This window comes from Micromys minutus, assembly GCF_963924665.1.
Source record: "Micromys minutus genome assembly, chromosome: 20".
In the NCBI taxonomy this organism is placed as follows: domain Eukaryota; kingdom Metazoa; phylum Chordata; class Mammalia; order Rodentia; family Muridae; genus Micromys; species Micromys minutus.
This window is the reverse complement of record NC_137955.1, coordinates 9799369-9826589: the sequence shown is the minus strand read 5'-3', so window position 1 is coordinate 9826589 and position 27221 is coordinate 9799369. Positions and strand designations below refer to the sequence as shown.

Sequence of the window (27221 nt, the reverse complement as noted above, 5' to 3'; positions counted from 1 at the left end):
TTCAGCCCTTCACAATATGGCTTCTAGGTCTGAAGAAATAGTAATCCTGGCTAATTCATGATTCTGGAAAATAGCTCTCCATGCAGTGTATCTATAACACTAACTATATACAATACACAATCATAGTGTAGTGTCTTTATCTCTCAATATCTAACAGCCCTTGTTTATGTAACCAAATCTTGCCTCTGATACTCTGCACCACCCAACTCTGGTTGCTTCATAAGCCACTTTGCATAGTAGATATTCAAAAAGTAATATATGATTTAAAAGCATCTGAGGTAAGCCAATCACATGAACACTTAAATATCTAACCAATATATACTGTGGCAAAACAATCCCATAAAACATGACATATCAGAGTGTGGCATCAGCACCACCCATTATACATTCCCCACTGAATTCTGCAACATACTTTTTAAAAATTGACACACCCCTCTTTTCAGACACGCACAAAGTTAATTGTAGAATCATTATTACCAAAGTGTTCATTAACCTGTTGAGACAAATCATCTTGTTTGCAACCTAAAGTTACCTTCACCTTAGGGCCTAAGGCATCAGTGCAGACACCAAGGCATCACTGCCTCTAACAGCTTGTACAGGTGTTGGGAGGAAGTCTTGTGGGCAGATCTTGATGCAACGAACCAGAAGACCACACAAACTTACAATTTAGAATGAGAGCTTATGAAAATTCACTTAGGTTTCACCTGTGTTAGCACTTGAAAACTGAGCCCTAGAGTGAATGTGATGTCTTCTGAGAAGGAGGAATGAGTGATGGACAGAACCCAGCATCAGGGGTTTCAACATCAGGCAGGAGGAATCTATCGTACTCGGTGGAGCTCTGTCCATGTTCAAAATAGCTAGTATTTTTCATCATTTCTGGAGTTCCTAGAAGAGCACTACATTACTTCATTCCCTCCTCTCGCTGTAGCAAGATCAATTAAGACCTCTGATTGGCTTGAAAGGCAAAAGGAAACCTCCTGGCTATTCCAGGCTCTTCCACTGAGAAAACTTACCTGGGAGCTTTAAACTCTCAGAGATCAGAAACCCAAATAACTTATCATAAAAATACAAGCTCTTGGTTTTGAAAAATATACAAAATGCACTGCATAGGCAAGTATGTCTTGATTGTCAAGGAAGGCAAGATATCAGTCTCCATTGTAAATCCAGGCTCTGTCTGTGTTTTAGTGGCTCTTGCTTTTGCAATTCCCATTTTCTACAGTTTTGGGCAACCTCTGACCCTTGGTGTAAGCACGGTACCAAAAGTGGAGAAAGAGCAGCAGGAAGATGCATCCGTAACTCATGATGATGTACAGGAAAACTGGGTACTGGTACTTGCAGTCTTCCATGAAAAAGATCTGGCCTATGTGGATAGTGACAAGAACAAACTGGATCTGGAAGATGAGAAAAAAAAATTAGCTATGAAAAGACTAAAATGCATTGATGAGTTCTTCAGCCATAACTTTCTATATGTTCTCGCTAGGAGTGAGAATAGGCTAGGTATGGTGTCAGATTTAGATGGGGGTTTGGAACCAATATTTAGTAGTGACACTGTACAAATCCAGCAGATCCTACTTAAATGTTATCTATGTGGCAACATGCATCCTTCTCGGGCATCTAACACAGCAGCTGTTTATTTAATTGGTTGTATTTTTGGGGTGGCGCATCTCAAGGACTGTAGTCCTTGGTTCCGATGAAGTGTGCTGGCGATCACTACACTGTGACCTAATTTTCCAGGGAAATCCTGGTTTCCAACATTCTAGTTTCAGAGACATATTTTAAGTTTTAGAAGACTCTACCATCCAGACTGGAGCCTTTCTAGTTTTGATGGAGCCAAAGCATGTCCTTAGAACTGCTCTGAGTCCTTCGTCACCGTAGATCCAAACCGCCCTGGGAAGGAGTTGGACCCGATGAGACACAGCTGTTAGCTCAGCTGCCTGAAAGGCTGAGGTGGGAAATTGTGATTTGAGATCAGCTGGGCAATACAGTGGGTTTTCACCTCTAAGACAAGGAAAGCACAGGGAAAGAAGGCCCAGCTGTCCAAGAAGGCATAAGAGAAGGAGGACATTGGTCGGTTTCCCAAGAATGCTCAAAGTCTCTGTCGCTGTGGAAGTCTACATGCTCACAATAAGGAGACTTTCTGTGTTAGCATCTAGACATTCTTGGGTATCTTTCTTTGTTGCTTGTTTTGTAAAATGACGTTAGACAGCAGCCACAGCATGTCGGACACCAGCCACTGCATGTCTCTGCAGGCTGGGTTGTTCTGTCCCTTTACTGTGTGTGTGTCTCAAGGGTCAAACACAAGTCATCAGGTTTGGTGGGAAACACCCTCACCCACCGAGCCATCTCGCTGCCCCTCCCACTTCCTACTTGTTTATGCCTTTGGAAGACAGTTATGCCCTGGGGAACTTTTAGAAAAATCTTTATAAGGAAATAGATTCGACGAGCTAACTAAGTATGGTTGGATCTTTTACAGCATCTCTTGTGATATGAGTACTATTAGTGCCAACCTTCACCACAATATCCTAATAAACCCTCATGGCTGCCCTGTCCAGCAGCTACACCGACTCTCTTCATTTTGTGAGAGAATAATGAAACCTTGGAAAGGTGAAGCAGAGCCCTCTGCACACATGGGTGCTTGAGAAAAATAGCAAACAGATGTCTTTGTTTTTAATGTATACATTTTTCCACTTTATTGAAATTCTTTTGTCTTCTGAAACGAAGTTGTATGTAGTACTGGCTGGCTTCATTCTTGCTATGTAGTCAAACGTGACCTTGAACTCCTGATTCTCCTGCCTCTGCTTCCTAAGGGCTGGATCTGCTGGTGTGCACAAGTATACCTGGCTTGCTTCATTTAAAAAGTGTCACAACATTTGTTAGAAAAAAATAATCTAATATAATAAGGTCACACATGCAGTAATATGAAGCCAGTAAAACACATACATGCACATAAGGGGGAAGCTGAGCAAAAACAAAAAGAATAGCTATTACTCAGAGAGATGGGTTTGCTAAAATTGATTGGTTGATTTTCCATTTATATGGTACTCGGAACTAAGGAAACTCTCTCACACTAGCCACACCTCAGCCCAGTTGATTTTCCTTCCTCCGGTATTTTAATTTCTCTGCAACAAACACATATTACTGCACAACAAGAAAAACACTTTAAAGGAAGCAGCACTGGAGACTAAAAGCCGTGACATCACAGTATTCCAAAGTAAGGAAACAAACATGTGAATGAAAGTGTTCATTTCACGGCTTCCTCTCGGTTGGTCATTGGGACTGTTGCCAATTGTAGATGCATCAGCTCACTGGCAGGAGCTCCTCGGATCTAACCCTGGGGGCCAAGGCACCAGCCTTCCATCTGGGAGAGCCGCTTATGGCTACATGCAGTGTTACTTGATGAGTCCCTAGCACACTAGCTATGCCTTAGTCCCATTTTTCTCCTTGATGTCACTGGCAACCAATTACAATATACTTCAACTCAGGAAATATAAAGATCACAGAATTACTCTAATAGAGGCTAAAACTACAATAGGTCACCTCTCACTCAGTAAGAAAATTACATGCCACATATTTTTAGAATGGATTCTTAGGGGCTATTATTTGGCTGAAACTCAATGCCTCACAGTCCTTCAAGCACTGCTGACTTGGGGGGACCATCTACTCTGGATGACCCACCTGTCTCCCACTGTGTCATACCTGCAGTCCCCTCACTACTCTTTGGGAGGAGAAAGACAAACTGACCAAAGTTAGGACTAAGCAGGTAAGCACACAGAAGTGCCCTCACTTCCTGTTATGTGACGGTCCTTCAGTGTTGATTCTGAATGTGGGATTTCTAACTTGTATTTGAGTACTATTTTTATTTATGACCATACAACTTTGACATCATTTTGATTAAAAACAATTTTTTTTTTTTTTGGTAAATGTGTCTCAGATCATTGTAAAGATGAAGATGCTGGCTTAATCATTTGAGAATCTGAGCTACCAAATCTATTTAATTTTCAGCCAACACAACATTCAAACATCAAAAAAAAAATAAAAAATAAAAAAAGCATCCCTTTCAGAGCACAGGCATTCTATTGTCTTCTAGACTCCTAACTCACAGAAAAACAAACATGTGATTGTGATTAGAGTTTCGTTGCATATTTAAAGAAAATCAGCTACTCACAAGCTGCAGAGATGTCAAATATTTTTTCCACCATAAATACTTCTGGTAGGCTGGTCCCAAGGCGCACAGTCCATAGTAGGAATACATGACCACATGCACGGCTGTATTTAAAAAGGCATGGAATGTTCCCAAGCCACCTGAGAGAAAAGAAGTTATTGTAAAACCGCCCATTATCTCTTAAAACTACACATACTTGTCTTAAGATTTTGGCATCATCCTTTCTCTCATTTTAGAAGGAAGAAGAAAACGTAGAAATATCAATACAGTGAAACAGCCCACTAACTAGGAGTTCAGTAAAACATTTAGCAAAATGCAAAACCGAAATCTTACAAAATAAATTAGCATGTCATTTGTTATGTTTCAACTTTAAAACGCAATTGTGACTCGAGTCTAAACAAACTAGATCAATCTCTTAAATAGGCTACCTTTCTTCCTAACAATAAAAATGGATTTTCAGTCCAGGTTAACATCTATAAGGTGAACAAGCTACGATAATCTTAAATGTATAAATTAAGATGTTTCACATGCTTAAAACCTCCTGATTTCCATGACCACCACCAAAATCAAGATAAGGAATACTCGACACCACCGAAGTCTCCTCATACTGCTACACGGAAACGTCCCTCCAAGGTGACCTTTAGCCAAGTTCTATCATCAGCTCTTAATTTTGCCTGTTAATAGTTTTCACAGAGATGGGACCTCGTGGCATGGACTCTCTTATTCCTGCTTCCTTTGTGTACAACACAATGTCTTTGAGTTTCTTGCATGTTGGTGTATGCACTAATAATTTGTCTTTTTCCTATTGTTCAGCGTTATGCCATATGAATGTATCAATATTTATCCATTCTCTTGTTGGGAGATAGCTGGGTTGCTTCCAATTTGTGCTCTCGTGAGCCAAGCAACATAATCACTGTGTGGAATCAAATTTCTCTTCCACACTCTCAATCCTGCGCTTTCAATATTTTTAATGCTGCAAACCTTCTGTCAGAGAAAGCACCAGAAGTCATTAGGAAGCTATGCTAAGTCTGCTATCATCAATTACTGTGATTTCAAAATAAATAGTTATTGAATATTAAGCCATCCTTTCATCATCTGCTTCCATTTGATTAGGTTTACTCTGTTCATTCGCATTGTTAATTAGGAGGAGAAGCACAAGACTGGAGAAGGTGAGAAAAGGACATTTCAGTTGCCTTCAGCTGCAACAGTTCTTGGTGGAAGGGTTTCTGTCCTGAGATGCTCAGCCTAGAGACATCTGCATGGTACAAGGTAAGGCTGACCTGGGATTTAAGTGAGAGACTCCCAGGACTCAAAGAGAGGGACCTTAGATGAAATGCCTTACATTGGGGAGAGGGGACTTGTAGATCCCACCCCCAGTAGAAAGACGGGGCATCAAGTGAGGGATGGGGTTACCATCCCACAGTCAAAAACTCTGACCCAGAATTGTTCCTGTCCAAAAAAACTGCAGGAACAAAAATGGAGAAGAGACTGAGGGAAAGGAGGTCTAGAGATTAGCCCAACTTAGGATCCATCTCAAGGGGAGGCTCCAAGGCCTGACACTATTACTGATGCTATGGTGTGCTTACAGACAGGAGCCTAGCATGATGATCCTCCGAGGGGCCCAATAAGCAGCTGACTGAGACAGTCCTAGATACTTACACCCAACCAGTGGACTGACATTATGGACCTCTGTGGTTGGGGGGGAAAGCTAGAAGAAGCTGAGGAGGAGGATGGCCCTATGCAAAGACCAGCAGTCTCAACTAACCTGGACCCCTGAGATCTCTCAGACACTGAGCCACCAACCAGGCAGCCTAAACTAGCTGGTCCCAGGCTCTTGACACATATACAGCAGAGGAGGACCGCCTGGTCTGGCCTCAGTGAGAGAAGATGCCCCTAACCCTTGAGAGACTTGAGGCCCCAGGGAGTGGGGAGGCCTGGCCGGGACAGGTGATGGGTAGGGGTGGGGACATCCTTTTGGAGACCTAGAGCAGGAGAAATGGAATGAGGAACTGTGGAAGGGTGAACCCCGAGAAGAGGGTAATGACTGGATTGAAACAAACAAACAACAACAACAAAAACCAACCCATTTCCTTAATGCTGGAACACTTTAATTTGGGAAATAACCTAAAACAGGCTCAAAGCAGGATGGATTACTTTATGTAAATTCACTTGTGGGGTGAGGAACTGTGTATGTGTGTGCATGTGTGTGCATGTGTGTGCATGTGCGTGCATATATGTGCATTGTGTGCATGGGTGTGCATGTATGTGCACGGGTGTGTATGTATGTGCATGGGTGTGCAAGTGTGCCCCAGCCCACATGTGGAGGTCAGAAGACAACTGTCAGCAGCTCTTTCTCTTTTACTACCCTGTGGTTTCTGGGAATCTAACTTGGGTCATCAGGCTTGGCCTTGGAGGCAAGCGACTTTGCCAACTGAGCCATTATTTTAAAATAAGTATTCATAATTGTGGTAATTCAGAATGTTTCTAGATATTGTAATTGCTAAAGTATTCCCGTCAAAGAACACGCTTTAAATAATTAGGTCCTACTCGGCCAAAGTCTTGTGCTATCCTCGGCTTCATAGACTTTAATCAAATTGCAGTTAATTCCTTAATTATTACAAATTTCAGAAGCAACACTATTAACGAAGCATGTTACTACTTTCAGCTTTTATTATTTATACTTGGATTATTCTTCCCATCCCCCCCCCAAGAAATCTGAATAAATTATAAGGTAGAGGACATCCTTTTAGGGCAACTAAAACTAAAAGTAGCTGCTTATTCCTATAATAGCTCAAGAATCAGGCTGGTTCCTAGAAGGGTAAGGGATGCCTGCATGTATCTGCATGTATCTTGTTGGCCAACCCTTTTACAGGGGTTGCCTAAGACCACCCTGCATGTCACGTACATTATGACTTAGTAATGGTCACAGGAGCAAAAGTAGTTACAAGGTGGCAACAAAAATAATGTTTTGATTTATTTATGAAAATAATTCCACCACAACATGAGGAGCTGTATAAGGTCACAGCATTGGGAAGGCTGAGGACCACTGTTCTCAATGTACTCACCCGAGGATCCTGTACAGGGCTTAACATGGCTAAGAGGGCTATGTTGAAGGGTTGCTGAGCAAAAGAAGCTGCCAAATGAAATTAGCTTGCTTGTTTTCTCTACCAATTGCTTTTTGACATCTTCCTGTAGTGAGTTTGTTTGGAAAACAACCCCATTTTAATCAGTAATGCTTTATACTTTACTCTTTGGAAGGCCTTTCAAATGAAGCATTGCTTTCTGTATAAGAATAAGACTGAAAAGAAAGCATCTCAAGACGAGTTACAATTACTTCCCTCAAATATCATCGTTTGATATATTCTTTTGGTTTGGAGAAAAGACTCAGCTGGGTAATTAATGACAATTCTCTACATTTCTCAAAGGGGGCATTTACATAATTAATAGAAAAACCTAACATGAAAATATTCTTCTCTTATTCAAAGGAAAAGCTCTGTTGCTCTTATTACCCCAGAAGGAGGGAACTAAATAGAGATGATCTGGGCTCTAGCATTTGCAAAGATTGGATGAAACAGACATGCCTGTTCTAGGAACTTAGCCCTTGCCAAACCACACTTCTGAAAACAATTCCTGTTCCTGGGCCTGCTGTTGAAAATGCAGTGCAAGAGATGTAGGTGTGTTGAGAAGAATCCCACGCTTAAGACAAAGCAGGCCTGCTGGCTCACAGAACTCACCAGAGACACAAACCATTCTTTTCTTACCTTGACCATGGTTTTTTTTTTTTTTTTTTTTTTTTTTGGTAAGGGAATAGGGATTAAAGTATTGGGTGAAAACCACTATGATAAAATATTCAATATCCACAGACATGGGACATTTCAAACCTGAGGTAAATTCTTCTTTGAATCTGCCCTCCTTAACATCATTTTTTTGTTTTGAAATGGAAGCTAGACCATCAGTGGATTCAAACAAAGATGGAGAAACCGTGTCATTCTATTCCTTGAACAAAATGTATGTTTCCAAAAGTGAAATCACTACACACTTAATAAAGAAAGATGAGAGGCCACTGAGAAGAGCCAAGAAGCCGAGGCAAACACAGTGGCTTCGGCGTCTTCAAGTCATCTGTGTATATTTTGGCGCACTGCCTTCCGATCTGTCCTTCCAAGGAACAGCATGGAACAGAGGTTTCAAACTCCCTGGCGATGGCCAGGTCTAGACCACCTGCGGATATTTGAAGCTCCTTACAGAAAATGGTCAACCGAATGCACATCACTTGTGCATATACCCCGCACGTTTATACCGTGAAATGTGTGCCTGTAACAGAAGTGGCTCGTACTATGTTGCTTAGGGAACAAGCACAGGGAAAATATTGGTACAAGACTTAGTACCGGGGCAGTTTTCCCTTTTTGGTTTTGATCTATGCTTCGTTGAATCCTTGGATGCAGAATAGAAGCCCACACGTATAGAAGCCCAACTATATTCTGGTGCTAGAGAAGAAGCAGATGGAAACGAAAGTGTCTGCGAGCACCTTTCCTAGCCTCATAAATAGCAAAGTAGTCATTTTTGTCTGGTAATTAGCAGTCACAGTGCTTAGTTGGAAAGACTGCACTGTGGCTTCTCAGCAGCATTTTCTCTCCCTGCTTTTAAACACACAGAAATCACAGTCATCCTACTGGTGTGTGTTCAAACATTTTCCTTTTTATTTTTTTTTCATCAATACAAGTAAAACCTTAGCACATTTTCACTTAGGAGACTGGTATGCATTTGAAAGAAAACAAACAATAAGAAACTCAGTTAAAACAATAAAGGTTAAATGTATGACTTGGCAACAGTAAAGTAGAATAAATAATCCCTGCAGCAGTTTGCTAACCTAGAAACACACACTCAAAGGCTTTGTTTACTTAGAACCTCATGAATGAATGAAATTACTGCCTGCTTCTAATTCTGGGTGTTCAAAAATAGAAAACCAAATGAAACAACAACCTGTGGCCAAGCTTTTGATTAAAACTATCTCTGTCCTGAAAAAAACAAAAAAACAAAAAAACTAAGAATGAAATGTCATCTCCTTTGGCACACTCCTTTGGGAAGTTGAGTAATTGTGATCCAACTCACCTTTAAAGTTGCTGTGATACTGTGTACCACATCTTAGATAGTGGGTAGTGGGCCCCTTAAGAGGTGGAGCCTAGTAAGGGTGATTAAGTGGGGACTTTCCTGTGGGTCTCTTGTTTTCCTCCATTTGCTTTCTCTGTTCCTTTGCTTTCTCCTTTCTTACCCCCTCCCTGCTTCTGCTATGACACCATATTACACTGCCAGTCCTACCCAGAGGTCAAGTAGATGGCACTGCCCAACCTTGAACCTTTGGCCTCCAAAACCATAAGTTAAGTTACGCAGAAATCTCTTCTTCATTAAGCAACTGGCCTCTAGTAGCCTGGCAGGGTGTGTCAGGCAGTGGGAATGTGAAGGCAGATAAAATAGACCTGGAGATAACATTCTAATTTCCTGTGAACCAACTAGGAATGCCATTTAAGTAGATGATCTAGGAATCCAAGGCTTTAGAGACTTCAATTGTTTATTACCTATTTAATTGAAAGCATGCAATAGAATTCTCTACAGAGAAACAATAAACTAAACAAAACTAAAGAATATGTAGAGAAGGTCTTGCTCAGAAGTCTTCATGTCAGAAAAGCTGGAGTGGGGCATCTAATTAAGAGTCCTGTGGGGCTGGAGAGATGGCTCAGCGGTTAAGAGCACTGACTGCTCTTCCAGAGGTCCTGAGTTCAATTCCTAGCAACCACATGGTGGCTCACAACCATCTGTAATGGGATCTGATGTCTTCTGTTGTGTCTGATGACAGCAACAGTGTGCTCACATGCATAAAATAAATAAGTCTTTTTTTTTTTTTAAAAAAAAAAAGAGTCCTACGCTCGTGTGTTTCACGTGATAATTTCAAAATCAGGAGTTTAGTGGATCTTTGATTTGAAAAATTTCTCATAATTACATCTGAGAGCAGAATTTGTATTTGTAGCACATGGAAATGTCATCATTTATAGACCACATGACCCTGGCTCTCCTTTCCTACCTGCAGCAAACTTGACTCCAAACCACCAGGTCCACGGCATGATCGTATGATGAAAGACATGAAGGAAAGTTACTTGGCTATTTTTCTTACGCAGAACAAAAAAGATCTGAAATAGTTGAAAAAAAAAATCAAGTTCGTGAAAACCATGCAATAATTTATTGTTACAAAAATAGCACCAAAAACCAAACATTTTCACAATTTGCTCCCAGCAGCTGCTTTAAGGGCTGCTAAGAGGAGCTGGTGCTCCAAAACACAGCTCAAAGGCATGAAATATGTATGATATGTAATCATGAGAGAACCAATGAGACATTTCATGCAGGTTAAAAAAAAAAATCAAACACACATAATGAAAACTTTGGCCAAAATTTCTTGAAAGAAATGCTATTGATTAAAAAAATAGCAATATTCTTTTAAAAACTCAATAAATTTTGAATTATGTGGCAGCGAGAAGTTCGTAATTCCCAGGACTGAAATTATTTCATGCTACACTGCTCTCCAACACATCCTCCCAATTCGGATGAGATCAGGCAAACTTAAAGCGCACTTGGAAAAAAGAAAAGAATGAATTACCAAGGAATAGCAAATGATGAAACTCCTGAAAAATACTGAAAAATACGGTAGACAAGAAAGCAGAGCTGCAGAAGTACCATCGCGATTGCGCATGCCCAGTGGGAGCTTGCTGCTACACTAGAGCAGAGTTGGGGGTTGGGGATTTGTGCTAACAGAAAAGTTCACAGTGTGGGGGGGGGGGCAGGATTGGGGGGTTAGACTTTCAAATTCATTACTGTGTCCGGGGAAACTCAGGTAGGACACAGGGCAGAAAACAATTTCCTTTTGGAAGTTGCTACTGAGACTATGCAAAGCAGAGCTGATGAAGCCACACACATTTGCTTATCCACAGGGAAGACTGCAGTCTGGTATAGCAGCAGGGCTGTAAACTTACAACAGGGGTCCTACTCTTACTGCAGCCTGCCTCTGGGTAAGCCACTCAGCTTAGGTCATCCCAGTAAGGGCTCTGAGCTAAAGCAATGGCTCCCAAACCTGGCTGCCTGTTACAACATGAACAGTCTTAAAACACCCAAGTGTGGTCTCTACTCCAGACCATCAGCCATCAAGTCTCAAGAAGTGGGGACCGTGGGGACCGTGGGGACCGTTTTTTGTTCCTACAGCACGTCATTGTACAAAGGAATTCCTTCGCTCCGCTCCATAAGGGAACTACTGAATCCAAAGCAGGAGCAAAGTGGTTCTCGACCCATTTGGGGGTTGCCTAAGACCATCAGAAAATACAGATATTTGCATTACGATTCATATCAGTGGAAAACTGACAGTAAAATAATGCTATGTTATGGTTGGGGTCACCACAACTTGAAGAACTGTATTAAAGGGTCACAGCGTTAGGAAAGTTGAGAACCAAGGAAGTTCAAGCTTCATCTGTGGTTTAACAAGGACTCCTTGTTTTGTTCTTTTCTTTGTTTATTTTCCCATTTTCTTTCCCTTTAAAGACATGATATTGTTTTGCAGCTGACGTTGGGTTTAAACGTGTGGCCCACCTCAACCTTCTGAATGCAGGGATTTCTCTGGGTGATTTTTAATGCATGCTGAAAATTCAGAAGCCCTGGGTTCTAAACCTTCCCAGGCCCCTTCTCCACCTAACATTATGTGATTAGTGAACTAAGAGTGAAGTGTGTTAATATTTCCAGCAGTGTGGTGCTGTGTGTCCAGACGCACTTATCAGAAAAACCAACGCAGCTTTGCCAGCAGGAAACTAAGGCACTTGGCTTTTGGCTTTCAGAGGGCCCAGCTGACCCTGCCCAGGATGCAAAGCAGAGAGAACAAGGGCCCAGTAAACATAGGCTTCAGAACAGCAGCTGAGATGCTGTTTGCGTTCCCCAAATTACTGACGGCCCTCGGACAACATCACCTTTCGCTATGAGCTTATGAACTGTGATGTGTTTAAGTGTGTCTCACGAGGGTACAGTTGACGCTGTGTTTAGATGCAACGCACCCAAGATAAACACAGTGCCTGCTCTTCGCTGTGAGAACTGCCTCATAAAGAGCCGTCATCATCTACATGAAGGCTCACAGATCTGTGGGGTAAGTAGCAGTTACCTAGGTGTTTGTCGTCATCGGGAGAGGTTGCGAAATGCTAGAAAGTACATTTGCTAAGAGCACAGGCAATTAGAGGCAAAGGGATGGCAGCTGGGGAGGAGAGATAAGCAAAGGAATGCGACAGCCGCACATTGCTTCCATGAGACATCAAATGTGTGAGCTGTATTACATACTCACAGTGTCTAACAGCTCGATAAATTTGGAGAAGTAATAAAGCCAGCAGGTGTGTGCCATCTGTGGAGATATACACAGATAAGAATTTATTTATCCAATATTTTATATAAAGGAAACATTTACTTTTTTAAAAACTGGTTTTAAAAACACGTAACAAACACACACACACACACACACACACACACACACACACACACACACACACAAAGGCCAGTCATGGTAGCACATGCCTTTAATCTTATCACTGGGGAGGCAGAGGCAGGCAGATCTCTGTGAGTTTGAAGTCAGCTTGGTCTACAAAGTAAGTCCAGGCAGCTAGGGCTATTACACTGAGAAACACTGTCTCAAAACAAAGCAAAAATAATCACCACCAACAAAAAAACTCCACATAACAAAATTTACCATTCTACCCGCTTTTTTTGAGGAATAGTTTTGTGGCTTTGATTTGTTCAAATCCTTCTACAACCATTACATATCCATTCACAGAACTCCTCCATCTTGAAAAAGGGAAAATCTATACTCATTTCCTTCTTCCAGCCAACCATCCATCTACCTCTGTTCTATGTATGTGATGACTTGGGTACTATATATAAGCTGAATCATGGGGTACCATATATAAGCTGAATCATGTAGTGTTTGTCCTTCTGTGACTGGAATATATTACTTAGCACAATTCCTCAAGATTCATATAAGGTGCATCTTTTATAGGCTGAACAATGTTCTAGTTGGTGTGTGTGTGTGTGTGTGTGTGTGTGTGTGTGTGTGATTTTGTTTAGCCATTTACCATCCATGGACAGTTTGGTTGCTTCTACATTTTGACCATCATAACTGATGGTGTTGTGACTGTGAGTATACAGATATATCTTGAAGTCCTGGGCGTCAAAGCCTTTAGGGATATAGCCAGAAGTGGAATTACTAAATCTTATGAAAATTCTATTTTGCATCTTTTAGAAATCAGGTAAGTTTTGAAACCCAAGAAACTTAAACAGCACTAAGTATCACCTTATATACCTAGCTTAAAAAAATTATTTCTTATAATTATAGTTTTTTTTTCTCCCAGTTCATATAAACTGATTATTGAGTCATTTGTTCATTCTGAATTCATATCCAATACTGCAGAGTCCAAAGCATCTTCTTTTTTCCAAACAGAAACTTACCCTCAAGGCTCTTGGTGACTGAGAATAGTCCACAATGTCACATCGAAAGGAATAGCCTGTACCCCAGCCAGACATCACAAACTGGAAGAAAAACACGGATGTTAAAGAGGCGGTCTGGACTGCACCGTGGTGCATGACCAGTTGAGTAAGCAGGCAGTGCAGGGGACGAGTCAGCGAGAACCAGGACAAACCAAACACACTTGGGGGAAGCTTGGCATCAGGTATTCTCGAAGCCACAAATGCACACACCATTTATAGGAGCTGTATTCCAACTAACTTGTCCATTTCTTGGGAGGATTCCTTTACCATAGCGAAGGACAAAACCCAAGGTGTATTCTGCTTAGTTAACAAACACTGCCTCTGTCTACTATGTAGGTGTATTCATGTACTCTCAGTACCTGGTTCTGAGTCTGGATTTTCTGAACATTTCAGATCTTCCCAATTAGTTGATAAGTGTTACACAACAGAGTAACTGTGGGCACTGTGTTTTTCCTACCCATGGCTGGCAAGTACCCATGAAGTGGCAGTGCTTGGCTCCAACACCCTCTCTGCCTTTAACAGAAAGGCAGGCCATACACTGGTCTGATACTAGCTGTATTTTAAATTCACAAGACAAATCAGGGAAGACAGTGCTCTTGTTACTAACTGGGGTATAATCTGGCAGATTGTCATTCCAACACACCCACCAAATGACCTTCTACGGGTGTTGAAAATAAAAGCCTATTGTTGGTAAGTCTGATTTCTAATTCAAAGACCATAGTGACATTCTTTTAGTGATTTGACGGTGGGAAGACATTTTAAAACAGTAGCTACAAATGAAAGACAAGTTCTTGATTTTAATTAATACATATGATTGGGCTGACCTGGGGAAGAATAACATTCTCTTCTTTGCCAAGTGTCACTTTTCCTCTGGGCAACTGCCAACATCTGGCTTGGAACATCTCTCTCACTATAAGGTTTATGCCACTTTGGGCTTCTGAACCAATTATATTTAGTTTCGTCACTATTTCACTAAAATGATAACTTTCAAATATAAGCACACACAGTTAAAGGCTTAATCTGGGCTTTTGTATGCTGACTTTTTTGAGACTGGGTTTTGCTATGTAGCCCAGGCTGACCTCATACTCACGACTCTATTGTCTCAGACTCCTAAAGGATACGATAACAGGTCTCCACCATCATCAGCCAAAATGATATTTTAATATGGGAAAGAACAAGAGATGGTTTTTAAAATGTACCGCTATCCCTGTTCTCACTCCTACACTGCAGTATAATAGAACATAAGCTCTGGAACTATTTACTTAAAGTACATGACTAATTGACCACCTTACCCTGACACACAAAAAGACCTATACTAAACGAGACAAATTGTGTGTCATGACCCTCTGTGGGTCTCACCCACTCTTCATTAGGGTCTGACTTGTGCCATGTTCCTAGCATACTCAGTCACAAGAAGACAGGTGAATTCTTCACTATGGCCTGGTTCTCTTTCTTCTTGGTCCTATATTTGGCCAACATGCCTGGCAGAGTCATTTACTCTGAACCCCTGACAAAAGCCTGCTCCACATCATAAACTGTGCCTGTGTTTATAATGTCCTAGTTATTAAGTCTTTGTTCAAACAGAGTGGACCTAGCGTTAGCCGACTGTTGAGTTTAAGAACATGCCAATGATTCACAGAGGTTACTACAGTTTTATCTTTAAGTAAGGAAAAAGTTCGTGGTTCATGTTCAGAGGAGATTATACCCTGAAACTATAACTCACGTATTAGCAAAGATAGGAACTCTGTGATTCAGATATTTTTTTAAAGCCTTCTTCTGTGCTGTCATTCACAAAGCAGGAACTAAAACTAACTGGATACTACTGGATTCTTCTCAAGCCTAAGAAATCTAAGTTGGGGTCAACACAAACAATGACAACTGTCAGAGACAGAACCTGAGAAATCTAGAACACAATGGGACCCAAGGGGAAAACTGGCTCAATCCTGTCATTACAGGATAAGAGAACTGAGGCCTAGGGATAAAAAGCTATGGAGGGAGCCTGGGCTCCTGGCTTCTAAGCAACTTAACCTCTCTCATATGTCTATCCTCTCTCTCCTCTCTCTCTCTCTCTCTCTCTCTCTCTCTCTCTCTCTCTCTCTCTCTCCCCCCCCCCCCCCCCACCTCAGAACATGCAAGGAGCCTGTTAGTCTAGAAAGAACAAAAAGCAGAGACCTGTGGGTCACTACTAGAAACAAAGAAGTGACCAGCAGCAGAGGGAATCTAGAGTTACATAATCTGTAGCAGGAAGGAGGTGGGTGTCACAGCGACCAGCGAAGCCACCAGGACTCTTTGCGGACCCCCAGTATGACAAACACACAGTACGCTAGAGAGAAAACCGACAGGAGGAAGCCAGCCGAGGCTGGAAATGCAGCAAATCCCTAGAGACCCAGGTATTCGAGGCAGCTGGGACATGTGACGAGCAGGGGGACAGAGAGTAGGTGTACAATGCTTCGTTCTGGAAGGTTCCTATTTATCTTATAACAAGGGACAGAGCTTTACCACTTACGACTTGGAATAAGTCTATGCCCTTTTTGGCCTCAAAGCCTGTAAAATCTAAACAGACAAGTCAGCACCCAGCTCTGGAGTCCAGTGCATTCCAGGCCCAGGCCTCTGCTTACCCGCTGTCACTCCTCCGAGGTCATTCATTCCTTTCTCTGCATACAAGTTTCCTCAAAACCAATGCTGACCATGTGCAAACCTCTGAGATAAATGTTTTCTTCTTTCCCCTCACCTTTCCGTGACAGAAACTGTCCTGAGCCCCTCAGATTTATTTCATCTACACATAACAGTTTTGGTGGTTTGGTTTGGTTTGTTGTGGTAAACAACTGCTTAGTTTCTAAGTTCCTCCATTTTCTAAACAGGGGTACTCGACAGTCATAACAAAAACATATGAACAGGTAACGGAAGACAAAGGCAAACTTTTCCCATTAGGAATACTGAAGACACTTGCCTCATAACACATATACACAGAAAACAGTACTATGAAAAAATTGTACGTTATCATCGCTTTCTTGAGTTCAAAGGGCTTCCGGTTCTCCATGAGCTTTGGTCCCAGAGATGTGACAAAATAGACATAGAGCCCCAGGATGATGGTTTGTGGCAGAGGCGAGGACATGAGGAGCCAGTCTTCAACTCTTGGATCTAAGGAAAGACAACACAACCACTTAGCCCAGAGACAAACGGGAAGTAACCTTCATCCCACGTAGACTGCACCACTGCAAAGACCACAAGCATCTTAAGGAGGGGTGATAGGAGAAACCCCTAGGAACAGTGAGCATCCCCTGAGCTAAAAACAACGGGGCTGTCATCACCTTTAAGTCGCAAAGGCTAAGAGAAATTAGTCAACAGAACTTGAAGGGGAGCCTCTGGAGAAGCCATTCTGGAGGAACTGTGTCACAGACTGAGTGCTGCACCCTCTTCGAATGCACGTGTTAAGCCTGTGGTACCACACACCAGGAATCCCAGCACTCGGCAAGAGGAGGTGGATGAACCAGAAGTTCAAAATCATCCACAAATACACACCAGCCAGTCTCAAAAAATCATAAAACAAAATAAATAACGTCCATGTGTTGAAATCCTAGCATCAAATGTGGTAGACCCAAGAGCTTCTCAAGAATAGAGTTAGTGTCATAAAAAGGACCCCGGGAGCTCTTTTGCTATCTTTCTGTCACATAATGACACAAAGCATACAATGACACCCTGGCCTCAGATACATAATTTTTCCAAGTGCTAAGTAGTAGGTATAAGCAGATCTGGAAGAAAAGGCAGCTATGATCATTATCGATGTGATGGTTTGCATATGCTTGGCCCAGGGAGTGGCACTATTAGAAGGTGTGGCCTTGTTGAAGGAAGTGTGTCACTCTGGGAGTGGGCTTGGAGACACTCCTCCTAGCTGCCTGAGGATGCCCAGTATGTTCCTGGTTTCCTTCAGATGAGGATGTAGAACTCTCAGCTTCTCTTGTACCATGCCTTCCTGGATGCTCCCATGTTCCTGCCTTGATACTGGACTGAACCTCTGAACTTGTAAGCCAGGCTCAATTAAATGTTTTTATTTAGAAGACTTGCCTTGGTCATGGTGTCTGTTCACAGCAGTAAACCCCTAACTAAGACAATCAATAATCAGAAATTGTCCATCTTACCTGGGCATGGTAGTGCATGCTGTAATGACAGCACTTGGGAGGAGAAGGCAAGGGATCAGGAGTTCAAGGTCAGCCTGGGATAAATAAAACCCCATCTCAAAATATTTTTTCCCATTCAGACATTCTTTCATGTTTAAAAATGGTTTACATCTGCTACTTACTCATTTTCCTCCTTCCCTAAGAAAACTGGCACAGTTGCTCAGATACTACAAAACTGAAAGTGACCACAGCAATATCTAACTATCTAGACTGTATCTAAAGTGTGGGCCAGCAAGTATGATATTTTGAACCAAATAAAATAGGTAATGCCTTTGCAACCACATAAACGTGAGTTCATCCAGTTCCTGCTGCCTCCAGACTAATGGGATTATGGCATTTAAAAATTGCAATTAAAAACAAACTGCGACTCATTCTATAATTTTAAGCACTTGGGGTGTAATTGGACCGAGTGACCTCAAGATCCCAGAGTGGAATGGAAAAATACAGCTATGGGCAGCTTGCAGGAGCATCTGACTCAGCTCCCCTTCATGAGTAGTAAAGGATCTGGAGCATGCATCCCTATTCCTCCAAGCCACTAACAAGAAAGTCGGTTTCCAACAAAGCTCCCAGACTGCTGGCTCACTCCACTTCTCCTTCAGTGCTGGACATGTGACATTAACAGACGACATCAAGGGCTTCCATTAGTAAAACTGATTACTCTGTCGTCCAGTGAGCCTTACTCATAAATGCCAACAGGTGCCATTGTCTCGAATAGGCAAAGTGCACTAAGGAGAAAAGCAGTCAACTTAAATACTGATGCCAAATGTTTAGGACTTGAGTTTGTTCTTATGTCTACATTAGCACACACCTATCTACACAACTACAACTCTACACAACTATTCAAGTAGGTACAGACACGCCCAAAGTGATGAGAAGATGCTGGAATTTGGAGAAAAATAGGATGCTTGCTGCATGGTCTCTGGTACTCTGTGATAGCATGGATAGATATGACGGGAGTACTGGTGTGTAGCTGGTGTGTAGCATCCTCCAAGCTCATTTGCTCATGGAACTCTGGAGAGGTGTGTGTGTGCATGTGCTCACACACACACATGTGAGAATGTGTGTAGTATATGTAAAATTCTCTCTATATAATATACAACTCCTAGAAGTGATGTTCTCTGGGAACAGCTTAGAAATACATCTGATTTCCACAGTACATTTATAAATTAAACTTTTAGACTTTGACAGCAATAGCACATAAATAGGGCAGACTGTTTTTGAAATGTAGTAAGGGAGAAAATATAAAATAGATGGTGAAATATGGAAAATAAAACACAAGCAGAAGTAAAAAAAAACATTTAGAGGTTGTTACTTGTAAGACTATGACATCATTTATACTGGGAACAAGTATATCATTTATAATGGGGAGCAAGCTTGTCAAAGACACGCACTTCAGTGCCTGGAAACATCCACGTAGGCACTGTCCTGGGAGGCTGGATGTATAGATCTGTCTCAGGTGGCTGGATGTATAGATCTGGAATTCGAAGTGAGATCCAAGCCAGAAATGGAGGCTTGGGGACACCATGGTGTACGTGGTGACTATAAAAGCCATGCAGTGGGTTTATGAGAAGTAGATAAATGTACAGTAAGTGCTAAGGTCTGAGTGCCAAGGACCTCAGAGTCTCAGGAGAGACGAGAGAGCCATGAGGAAGGCTGAGGAGGAAAGCACAGTGAACCTGGAGCAAAACCACAAAAGTAAGATGGCCTGAAGTCAAGGAAGAGACGTTCAGGAGCGACCTGGCATGGAATGTGGTCAGAAGAGCACAGTACCTTTAAGAGATGCTTTCGGCAAGTACAATTTTAGTAAAAGTCATGCACAAAAGAGAACATCAACAAAAGTTTTCTGGCCAACTCTGAAAACTCGAGACTCTAGGGCTGGAAAGATGCCTCAGGGATTAAGAGCACTGGCTGCTCTTCCAGAGGAGCAGGGTTTTAATTCCCAGGTCACAGGCATCTATAACTCCACTTCCTTAGGTCATGACAGCCATACACAGAAAAGTCAAATAAATACGTCTTTTTTAAGGTGCAAAGCTCTAAAGCTTGTTCTCATAACTTGTCACTTTTGAACCTAGAAAGGTCCTTAAATCGGTTTCCGGGGCATATTTAACTACAGTCTTTTCTGTTTCAGTTGTTCCTTCTCTAGCCTTACAACAAGAGTTTCCTATGCCAGGATTTCTGGTCCCCACTGGCGATCACACTGAGGGTCTAACAGCACAAAGGCAGTCTCAGTAAATAAAGCTTATCACAGGACTGAGAATTAAGGCTCAGAGTTAGAACTGACCATCCTTAAATGAATTCCTTCCCCTGCTGATCAACATAAGTCATAATACATGAATGTCATACAGCCAATGTCTAGCCTTTCATTGTGTTATTAATATGTCTGGGTTTCATTCCTAATAAAATAGAGGCTAATGCAGTCAGAAGGAAAGGAAGAGCGTAGAGGGCTGCAGTGACGGAGCATGGTGGCTTCTGGTGGCCCCTTCACGGGTGACACGAAGGGCCTGCTGTTACTCATTCCAAACACAGCTTTGGAGCTCAGATGCTTTAAGTGTCAGTAAATGTCTCCATCACAGCCATCTTTTGTTTTCTTCTTTCACTGACTTGGTGGGGGAAGAAAAATCGAGTGACGTCACCCTTCTGTTCCTCCCTTGTTAGCAAGAGAAAGAAAACAAGCCAAGAAAAGCATACCAGGCTAGCTCAGGAAGACCAAGAAAATCACGTCCAAATAAATCGTTTCTTCCTGTGATTCAACTTTCTCAGCACACACCTTGTCTTAAAATCCTGTGTATATATGACTTTTGAGTCCTACAAATAAAAAGTCGCTCTGGGAAAAAAGCTTGTTTCATTCCAAATTATTTTCAAAAAGAGATAACAAAATAACAGGAACAGCAAAACATAGCCTATGTTTGTGCGTACAAAGAAAGGAACATCCATTGGTGTGTGCCTGTGAGGAGGCTAGAGGTCACCTTGGGGTTATTCATCAAGAGTGGTCTGCTTGTTTTTGGTTGTTTGTTCATTTTGTTTTGTTTTCTAGGGACTTGGCTAGGCTGATTAGTCAGTAGGCAGGAGGCATCATTCCCCTGTCTCTGCTTTGAAAAGCTGGGAGTCTAGGCATGAGCCACCCTTCTAGAATTTTCACGTGGGGACTGAAACCGGGTCTGCATGGTGTTACAGCACACAGTTTACACACTGAGCTGTCTTCTAGACTGCTTTTTAGTACCAGCCTATAAGCTCTATTCCAGCAATATTGTAAAGCCAGCCAGCCATCATGGTGAGCCTGTCCCTCCTCTGGCCTTTTATGCAGCCTTAGGTAATTGGCTTAACCACACTCTATTTGGTTTCCTCATCTATGAATTGGGCATAAAACAAGTATTTCATAGAGGACCAGGTTAGGAGTTTGCAAAGAGCTTGAACCTCCCAATAAGCCTGCTATTGTCATTACGGCAGATTCCAATCTGATCATAGCAGAATCATCTCTGTAGCATTTAAAAGTCTAATAACAAAAGCAAGACCTTGATACAACTCAACCAAAATCCTAAGGAGTAGGTACTAGGAACATAAGCTTTTCAAAATCAGCCATAAAAAATTGGCCAAGAGTTGATTTATCAAAGGAAGAGACACAAGAATAAATACTCAGTATTGCTAGTTACCAAAAAATTACAAATCGATACCAGAATTTTCAACCAATCACCTCCCACTTATAGGGCTGCATCATCAAACTAAAGGTAATGAGTGATGCTGAGGATGTGGAGGAATAGGATGTTTCCGTGCTCAGGATGAGACTCTAAGTCAGTCCAGCCACTAAGAAAAACCACACAGAAACCCCATTAAAAACCTAAAAGAATTGTCATTGTAAGTTTAGAAATCTCATTTCAGGAAACCATGTGCGGCTCCCGGAGTATTACCCACAATAGCCAAGGTGTGGAATCTGTTCAGTGCTTAGTCATCAGATGAATAAAGAGAGCAGTGTAATGGAAGTGGGGATCATTTGGTCTCCCCAAAGAAGACCATTCCCTCTGCATCCTCTTGATTCACAGGATAGCAACATTGTAACAACAATTGAGATAAGCCAGACTCAGAAAGCAACACATAGTATTATATGTGAAATAAAGGGGCTAAGCATCTGGAGAGAGATATGTTAGTTAATGGCTACAATTTTTAACTTAGGATAATTTTTTTGAGATCTATTACAGGAACATGGCCTAATAATAGCACTGTATATAGTCATATAATAATCATAATAAATATATGTCTATTAACAACAACAATAATAGTATACTATGTAGTTGAAATTCTTTTTTGTTCTTTTAAAAGATTTATTTATTTATTTTATGTATATGAGTACACTGTAGCTATTTTCCGACATACCAGAAGAGGGCAACAGAGCCCATTACAGATGGTTGTGAGTCATCATGTGGTTGCTGGGAACTGAACTCATCAGGAAGAGCGGTCAGTGCTCTTAACTGCTGAGCCATCTCTCCGGCCCCATAGCTGATTTTATAAAGTGGGGATGTTAACCAGCTCATTAATCATTCCACAATGTATACAGCTGTTACAATATCACTGTATACCACATGCCCAGATACAACTTTAATTTGTAAGCAGGTAATCTTTTTAAAAAGCTATTCAGGTGACCATGATGAGCCATTCAAATGGAAAAGTCAGGATTCTGGGGCATGATCAAGTTCTCTTTAGCCACATGCAAGGCTGCAGTGTTCCTCAGTAGGCTCTGTGACGATCTTTCCTTGCCTCTCAATCCAAACTGCCCTTTGCCTTCCATACAGTTGCCAAACTCACCTTCTAAAAGTAGGGATCTGCTTAGATTATTCTCTTGTTAAATGAGCTCTCCCTCACTGAACAAATAAAATCCATAGCCTTAGCAGGATGTTCAGGGCTCTGGCTATTGTCTCTGACTCCAGCTTCTTTCCACCTTTCTGAAAAGGCCATTGGTCCACTTCCTCCTGAAGCCTGGGCTCTTCGGATTCACCTGTGGATCCGTCGGGGCTGGTGTAACATGGAGGTAGTAGAGAGGGCACCACAGCATTGAAGGTGAATCTGACTCAGTCCAGGGATTCAGTCAGGAGGAAGTGGCCTCTGTTTTTCCCAGAAACAAAAGGCTAAGGAGATGGACAGTCCTGTGTATCATGTACTTGGCCTCAGAGAGGATTTAAGTGTCATGTGAAGAGCCGGGAAGGGAGCAGAGGACAGGAAAGCGGGCTGTGTGGTTGGTTCCACCCCAGAGGCCACCAAAGTGTTGATTTACCGTAAGCTTAATAATTCTTTCCTGAGAGTTCACCAGGGAGCAGTGGGTGTACAGTGAGGGTGTATAGATTGCTAAGGAGCTCTTCCATCAGCGGCTTACAAGACAGGGTTCTTCGGCATCACACACTACATCAAAGACTACACACTATACAATTCTGAGAACCACCAGAATGAAGAAGCCGGAAGGGAAACCCGTTCTTTGTGTACTTTCTGATATACTAAGAGGTCATGGAGGCAGCAGGCCTACCCATCCTCTATCCTCTTGCAAAGCAAGCTCACACTATCTAAAAGTGAGCACTACCATCCAAACATGCAAAGAGCTGCTTTTTTTTTTTTTTTGCTTTTAATTAATTTATTTCTTTTTTACTTTTTCACTTCACACCCTGCTCACTGCCCCTCTCCCTGTCACCCCCTCCTATAATCTTTCCCCCATACCCCCTCCTCTTCTTCTCTGAGGGGAACCTCCCCCCTAACCCTGGCACTTCAAATCTCTGCAAGGCTAGATGCTCCCTCTAGTTGACTCTGTTGGTCTTCCTCTGGAGTTCCTGTCCCCTTTGGGACTGCAATCCTTCCTCCTCTTTTTTCAGAAGTGTCAAGGACTGCTTTTGAATGATAAAAACATTTGCATTTTTCCTCAGCTCAAAGCACTGTCACCAGAAGTAGTGTGCTGGCTGCAGGATAACCCCGACACACTCCAGCCCCTCAACTCATTTACCAATTGGGCAGGAAAGAGGTCATGGGTTCGTTTCTTTCTTCTTTTTAATTAAATGAAAGGTTACCTCATTTTCACTCCTTTAGACATGGATGTAGCTACCTTTTTATATGTCGTTATTTTTGTTGAATTAGAGTATACATGGTGTGAAAAGAGTATGACTTGGCCAAATGATTTGCAAGTGGGGGGAAAGCTACTGTGAGTGTGTGTTTTATTTTTTAAATTACACTATAGAGTGATTTTTTTCCCCCAATGTCAAGTTTTTACCCTGCATGTACTGGAGTATTTATTTCATCTATTAAATCGTTATGTTTCTCAGAAAAAAAAAAAAAGCGCTGTCACAGTACCATTTTAAAATGAAGCATCCCATAATCAAAGAATTGTAATAAACTCTCTTCTACCTTCATATTAAGCCATCTAAAAGTTTTGTGGCCATGGAATTTTCCATATAAAATAACTACATCTCCAACTATCAGAAAACTAGTGGCAGTAAGATTTCCCAAGGCCACACAGGATTAGTTCCAAAGCCAAGAATACACTTGAAATACTTGGCTCTTGATCATGCATTCGGCTCTTCCCAGGGTACGAGAAACAAAACTAATGCCTCCCTGAGATCAATACCACACTAAATAAACACAAGGGAAACCTCTCTTGATGTCCCTGGCAGCGGTTTTACAAGCTGTAAATCTTAATACAGATCCTTTTAACTCTGCTAGACCTTGACAAGGGGGGGGGGGGGGAAGGTGGAAGAAAAAAGGTGAAACTCAAGTGATATGTTACTTTACAAAGTATCTAACATAAACTGTAACAATCTCTGGATGTATCTGTGACGGGACACTTCCCAGGTAACAGAGCTCTTTCACACATCTTGGCCCACAGGTGCTATTCTGACTTTCAGTTTATTTACGAAGGAAAGGAGTTTGCTCAAGGTCACCCAGTTAGTCTAGGATAGTGACAAGCTGAATGTGGCTCTTCTCTTCCCCTATCCCATGACCTCAAACCTCAAGACTTCACGTAAGTATAGAATTCAGAAGTGTGACGGGTTTACCTTCTCAGTGCCTCTCTCCAAGCTCTTACTGCCTGTTCTTTTTGCACAGCGCCCCTTGGGGCTTCTCAGACCTTATCTTTAAATGCCCGAGAGACCTGTGCTTTGCTACCCCTTTTCCCAACTAGTATCACTTAGGTGTTTGTTTGTTTGTTGTTGTTGTTGTTTTGATTTAAGTACTTTTTTGGTACAAAAAATAAAGTCTTGATGCATAGATAAAGGTAGAGGCAGCTTTTTTCACATAGTTTGAATTAAAATATTTTCTCTTTCTAGGACCATATGACTAGTCGATGCCGTCGGAGTCTACTTGGCCCTTGATTTAAGGATTACCTGCATTCTTTCATTGAGGATACCAAATAGTAAAGGTTTGGATTGCAAAGAGTCTGCTTTTCAAATAACTCCATTCTAAAAAAAAAAATTGTTCCCAGGACTGTGGAGATGGTTCAGTGGGTAAAAGTGCTTCTATGCAAGCCTAATGGCCCGTTTACCATCCCTAGAAACCAGAAAAATGGAACTTGACAATGTTGTCTTCTGACTTCCAGATATAAACTGTGGCACATATCTACACACAATAATTGTATTAAATTTTACCTTAATCTAGTTGGCTTCTAAGTTCAAATACTGAGAACTTGGTGGGCAATATACACCTCTCCTTTGAAATACAACTGGAAGATGAAATTTTACATTAAATATGGAATTTGTAACAATCACTATAAATCATCAGAGAAAGATAACCTCTAAAGAAACTGGTATATTTTCTGAACCAAGTTAGTTGAAACTTTCAGGGGAAAGGTAAGAAACCAGGGAAATAGCTACTCTATTTGCCCTAACAGAGGAAAATCTTAGTTGTCCTTGGCATTTTTGAGGGATGAAACTATTGGAAGACCTTCAGAGATTATCATTGCCCTTTTGCAGCTTGGGCAGACAGATGCTGCCCGTGAAACAGTGTCTTCGCTCATATGTGAGAGGTGTGACTTAATGAACTCATGGTTTCTGGTCAGTGAGTGAGTCACTCCAAAGTGATTTTAGTAGTGATGGGCTGTATCTTAATAACTACAAAATAATGAAATGACAGAGCACTAATCCTAACTAGAAAACACTGATTCTTGAGTTGCTTTTGCTTTTCTTTTTCTTCTTCTTTATCAACTTTTTTCCCAACTTTATCAACCTTGGCAAAGTCAGGTCTCTGGGTTTTAGTGTCTTCAGCTCTAAAATGGGATATCAGGTTGGGTGCTATCTCAGATCTATCTAAGTTCTTAGGCATTCTGGGTCCTTTTCTATTTTAAAAACTTTTCTACCTTAGTTTTGTTTTTAAGAGTTACATTGTTTCTAAAACAATGGCACATTGGCTGGGGTTTGAAAACTCACTGACAGACAAGTAAAGAAAATTTACTCATGAGACTGGGTGCATCTGTCTTGTACAACACATACTTAGCAGACACAGGTGCAAGACCCTGACCTCAACCACCCACAGCGGACCCACCGCCGCCTGCAAGTGGCCTGGCTCTCCACAGAACAAACACATATAATGCTTCATGGCTCCCGTTTGCTTACTCTGAACTCAGGTGACTTCATGTTCTGAAACATTTTTACTACTCCCTGCTCTGTTTGCATCACCTCTGGGGGCAGTGGCAGGACAGGAATAAGGGCAGATGCAGGGGCAGGGACAAGGGCAGTTCTTTTATTTTGGAATCACCATGGACAGAACTTTTGTTGTGATTCCGCTCTAGAGAATTAGGGTGCCATGCTTCCAAAACCATTTTTAAAAGTTACTGTGGTGAGATGTGCTATTACATATCATCCAATTCCCTCCCGTGGATATATGAGTGTTTTTATTATTATAAACATCATCAAAAACATATATATATATAGAGAGAGAGATCTAGCTGTAATAAAACCCTGGCCATTGCCTTTGGTTAGCTTGTAATAAAGGAGTATGAAGTTGTCAAGGCTCTTATTTTGTTACAGATAAATCCCATTAATGTAGGAATTTGATATAAAAAAGATACTTACCAGCATCTTTGATCCAATTATCATAAAAACGCACAGTCCTCGATGTAAGATCACTGAACGCCATTTTCTACAAGATTCCCTGGCTCTTTTAATGGATTCTTCAGTAAAACAGTGCAGAAATGAGCTTAAGATCTATAAATGCAAATAAAAATAAGCTTTTAGTAATACAATATTTAAAATGCTAAAACTTTAATAGGAACTGGCAGGGCAGCGCACTCTTGCTGCAGGGAAAGTCCATTAGTGAGCCATGGCAAATGCTGACACAGTCACAAACACTTGAGATCTTCCATTCTT

The 27221-nt window shown here is 41.6% G+C and overlaps 1 protein-coding gene across 1 annotated transcript; it reads right to left on the bottom strand.

Annotated features, from left to right (window-relative positions):
* Positions 1 to 1181: 1181 nt before the first annotated feature.
* Positions 1182 to 27051, bottom strand: ELOVL7 (ELOVL fatty acid elongase 7; the record flags this gene model as incomplete). Its single annotated transcript, XM_080933705.1, has 7 exons — positions 26928 to 27051; positions 16668 to 16858; positions 13679 to 13759; positions 12525 to 12581; positions 10239 to 10344; positions 4166 to 4302; positions 1182 to 1391 (listed from the first exon to the last, which is right to left on the bottom strand). Exons 1-7 carry the CDS (start codon positions 26989 to 26991, stop codon positions 1182 to 1184), a joined length of 846 nt encoding a protein of 281 aa, XP_080789831.1. The 5' UTR covers positions 26992 to 27051.
* Positions 27052 to 27221: the final 170 nt, after the last annotated feature.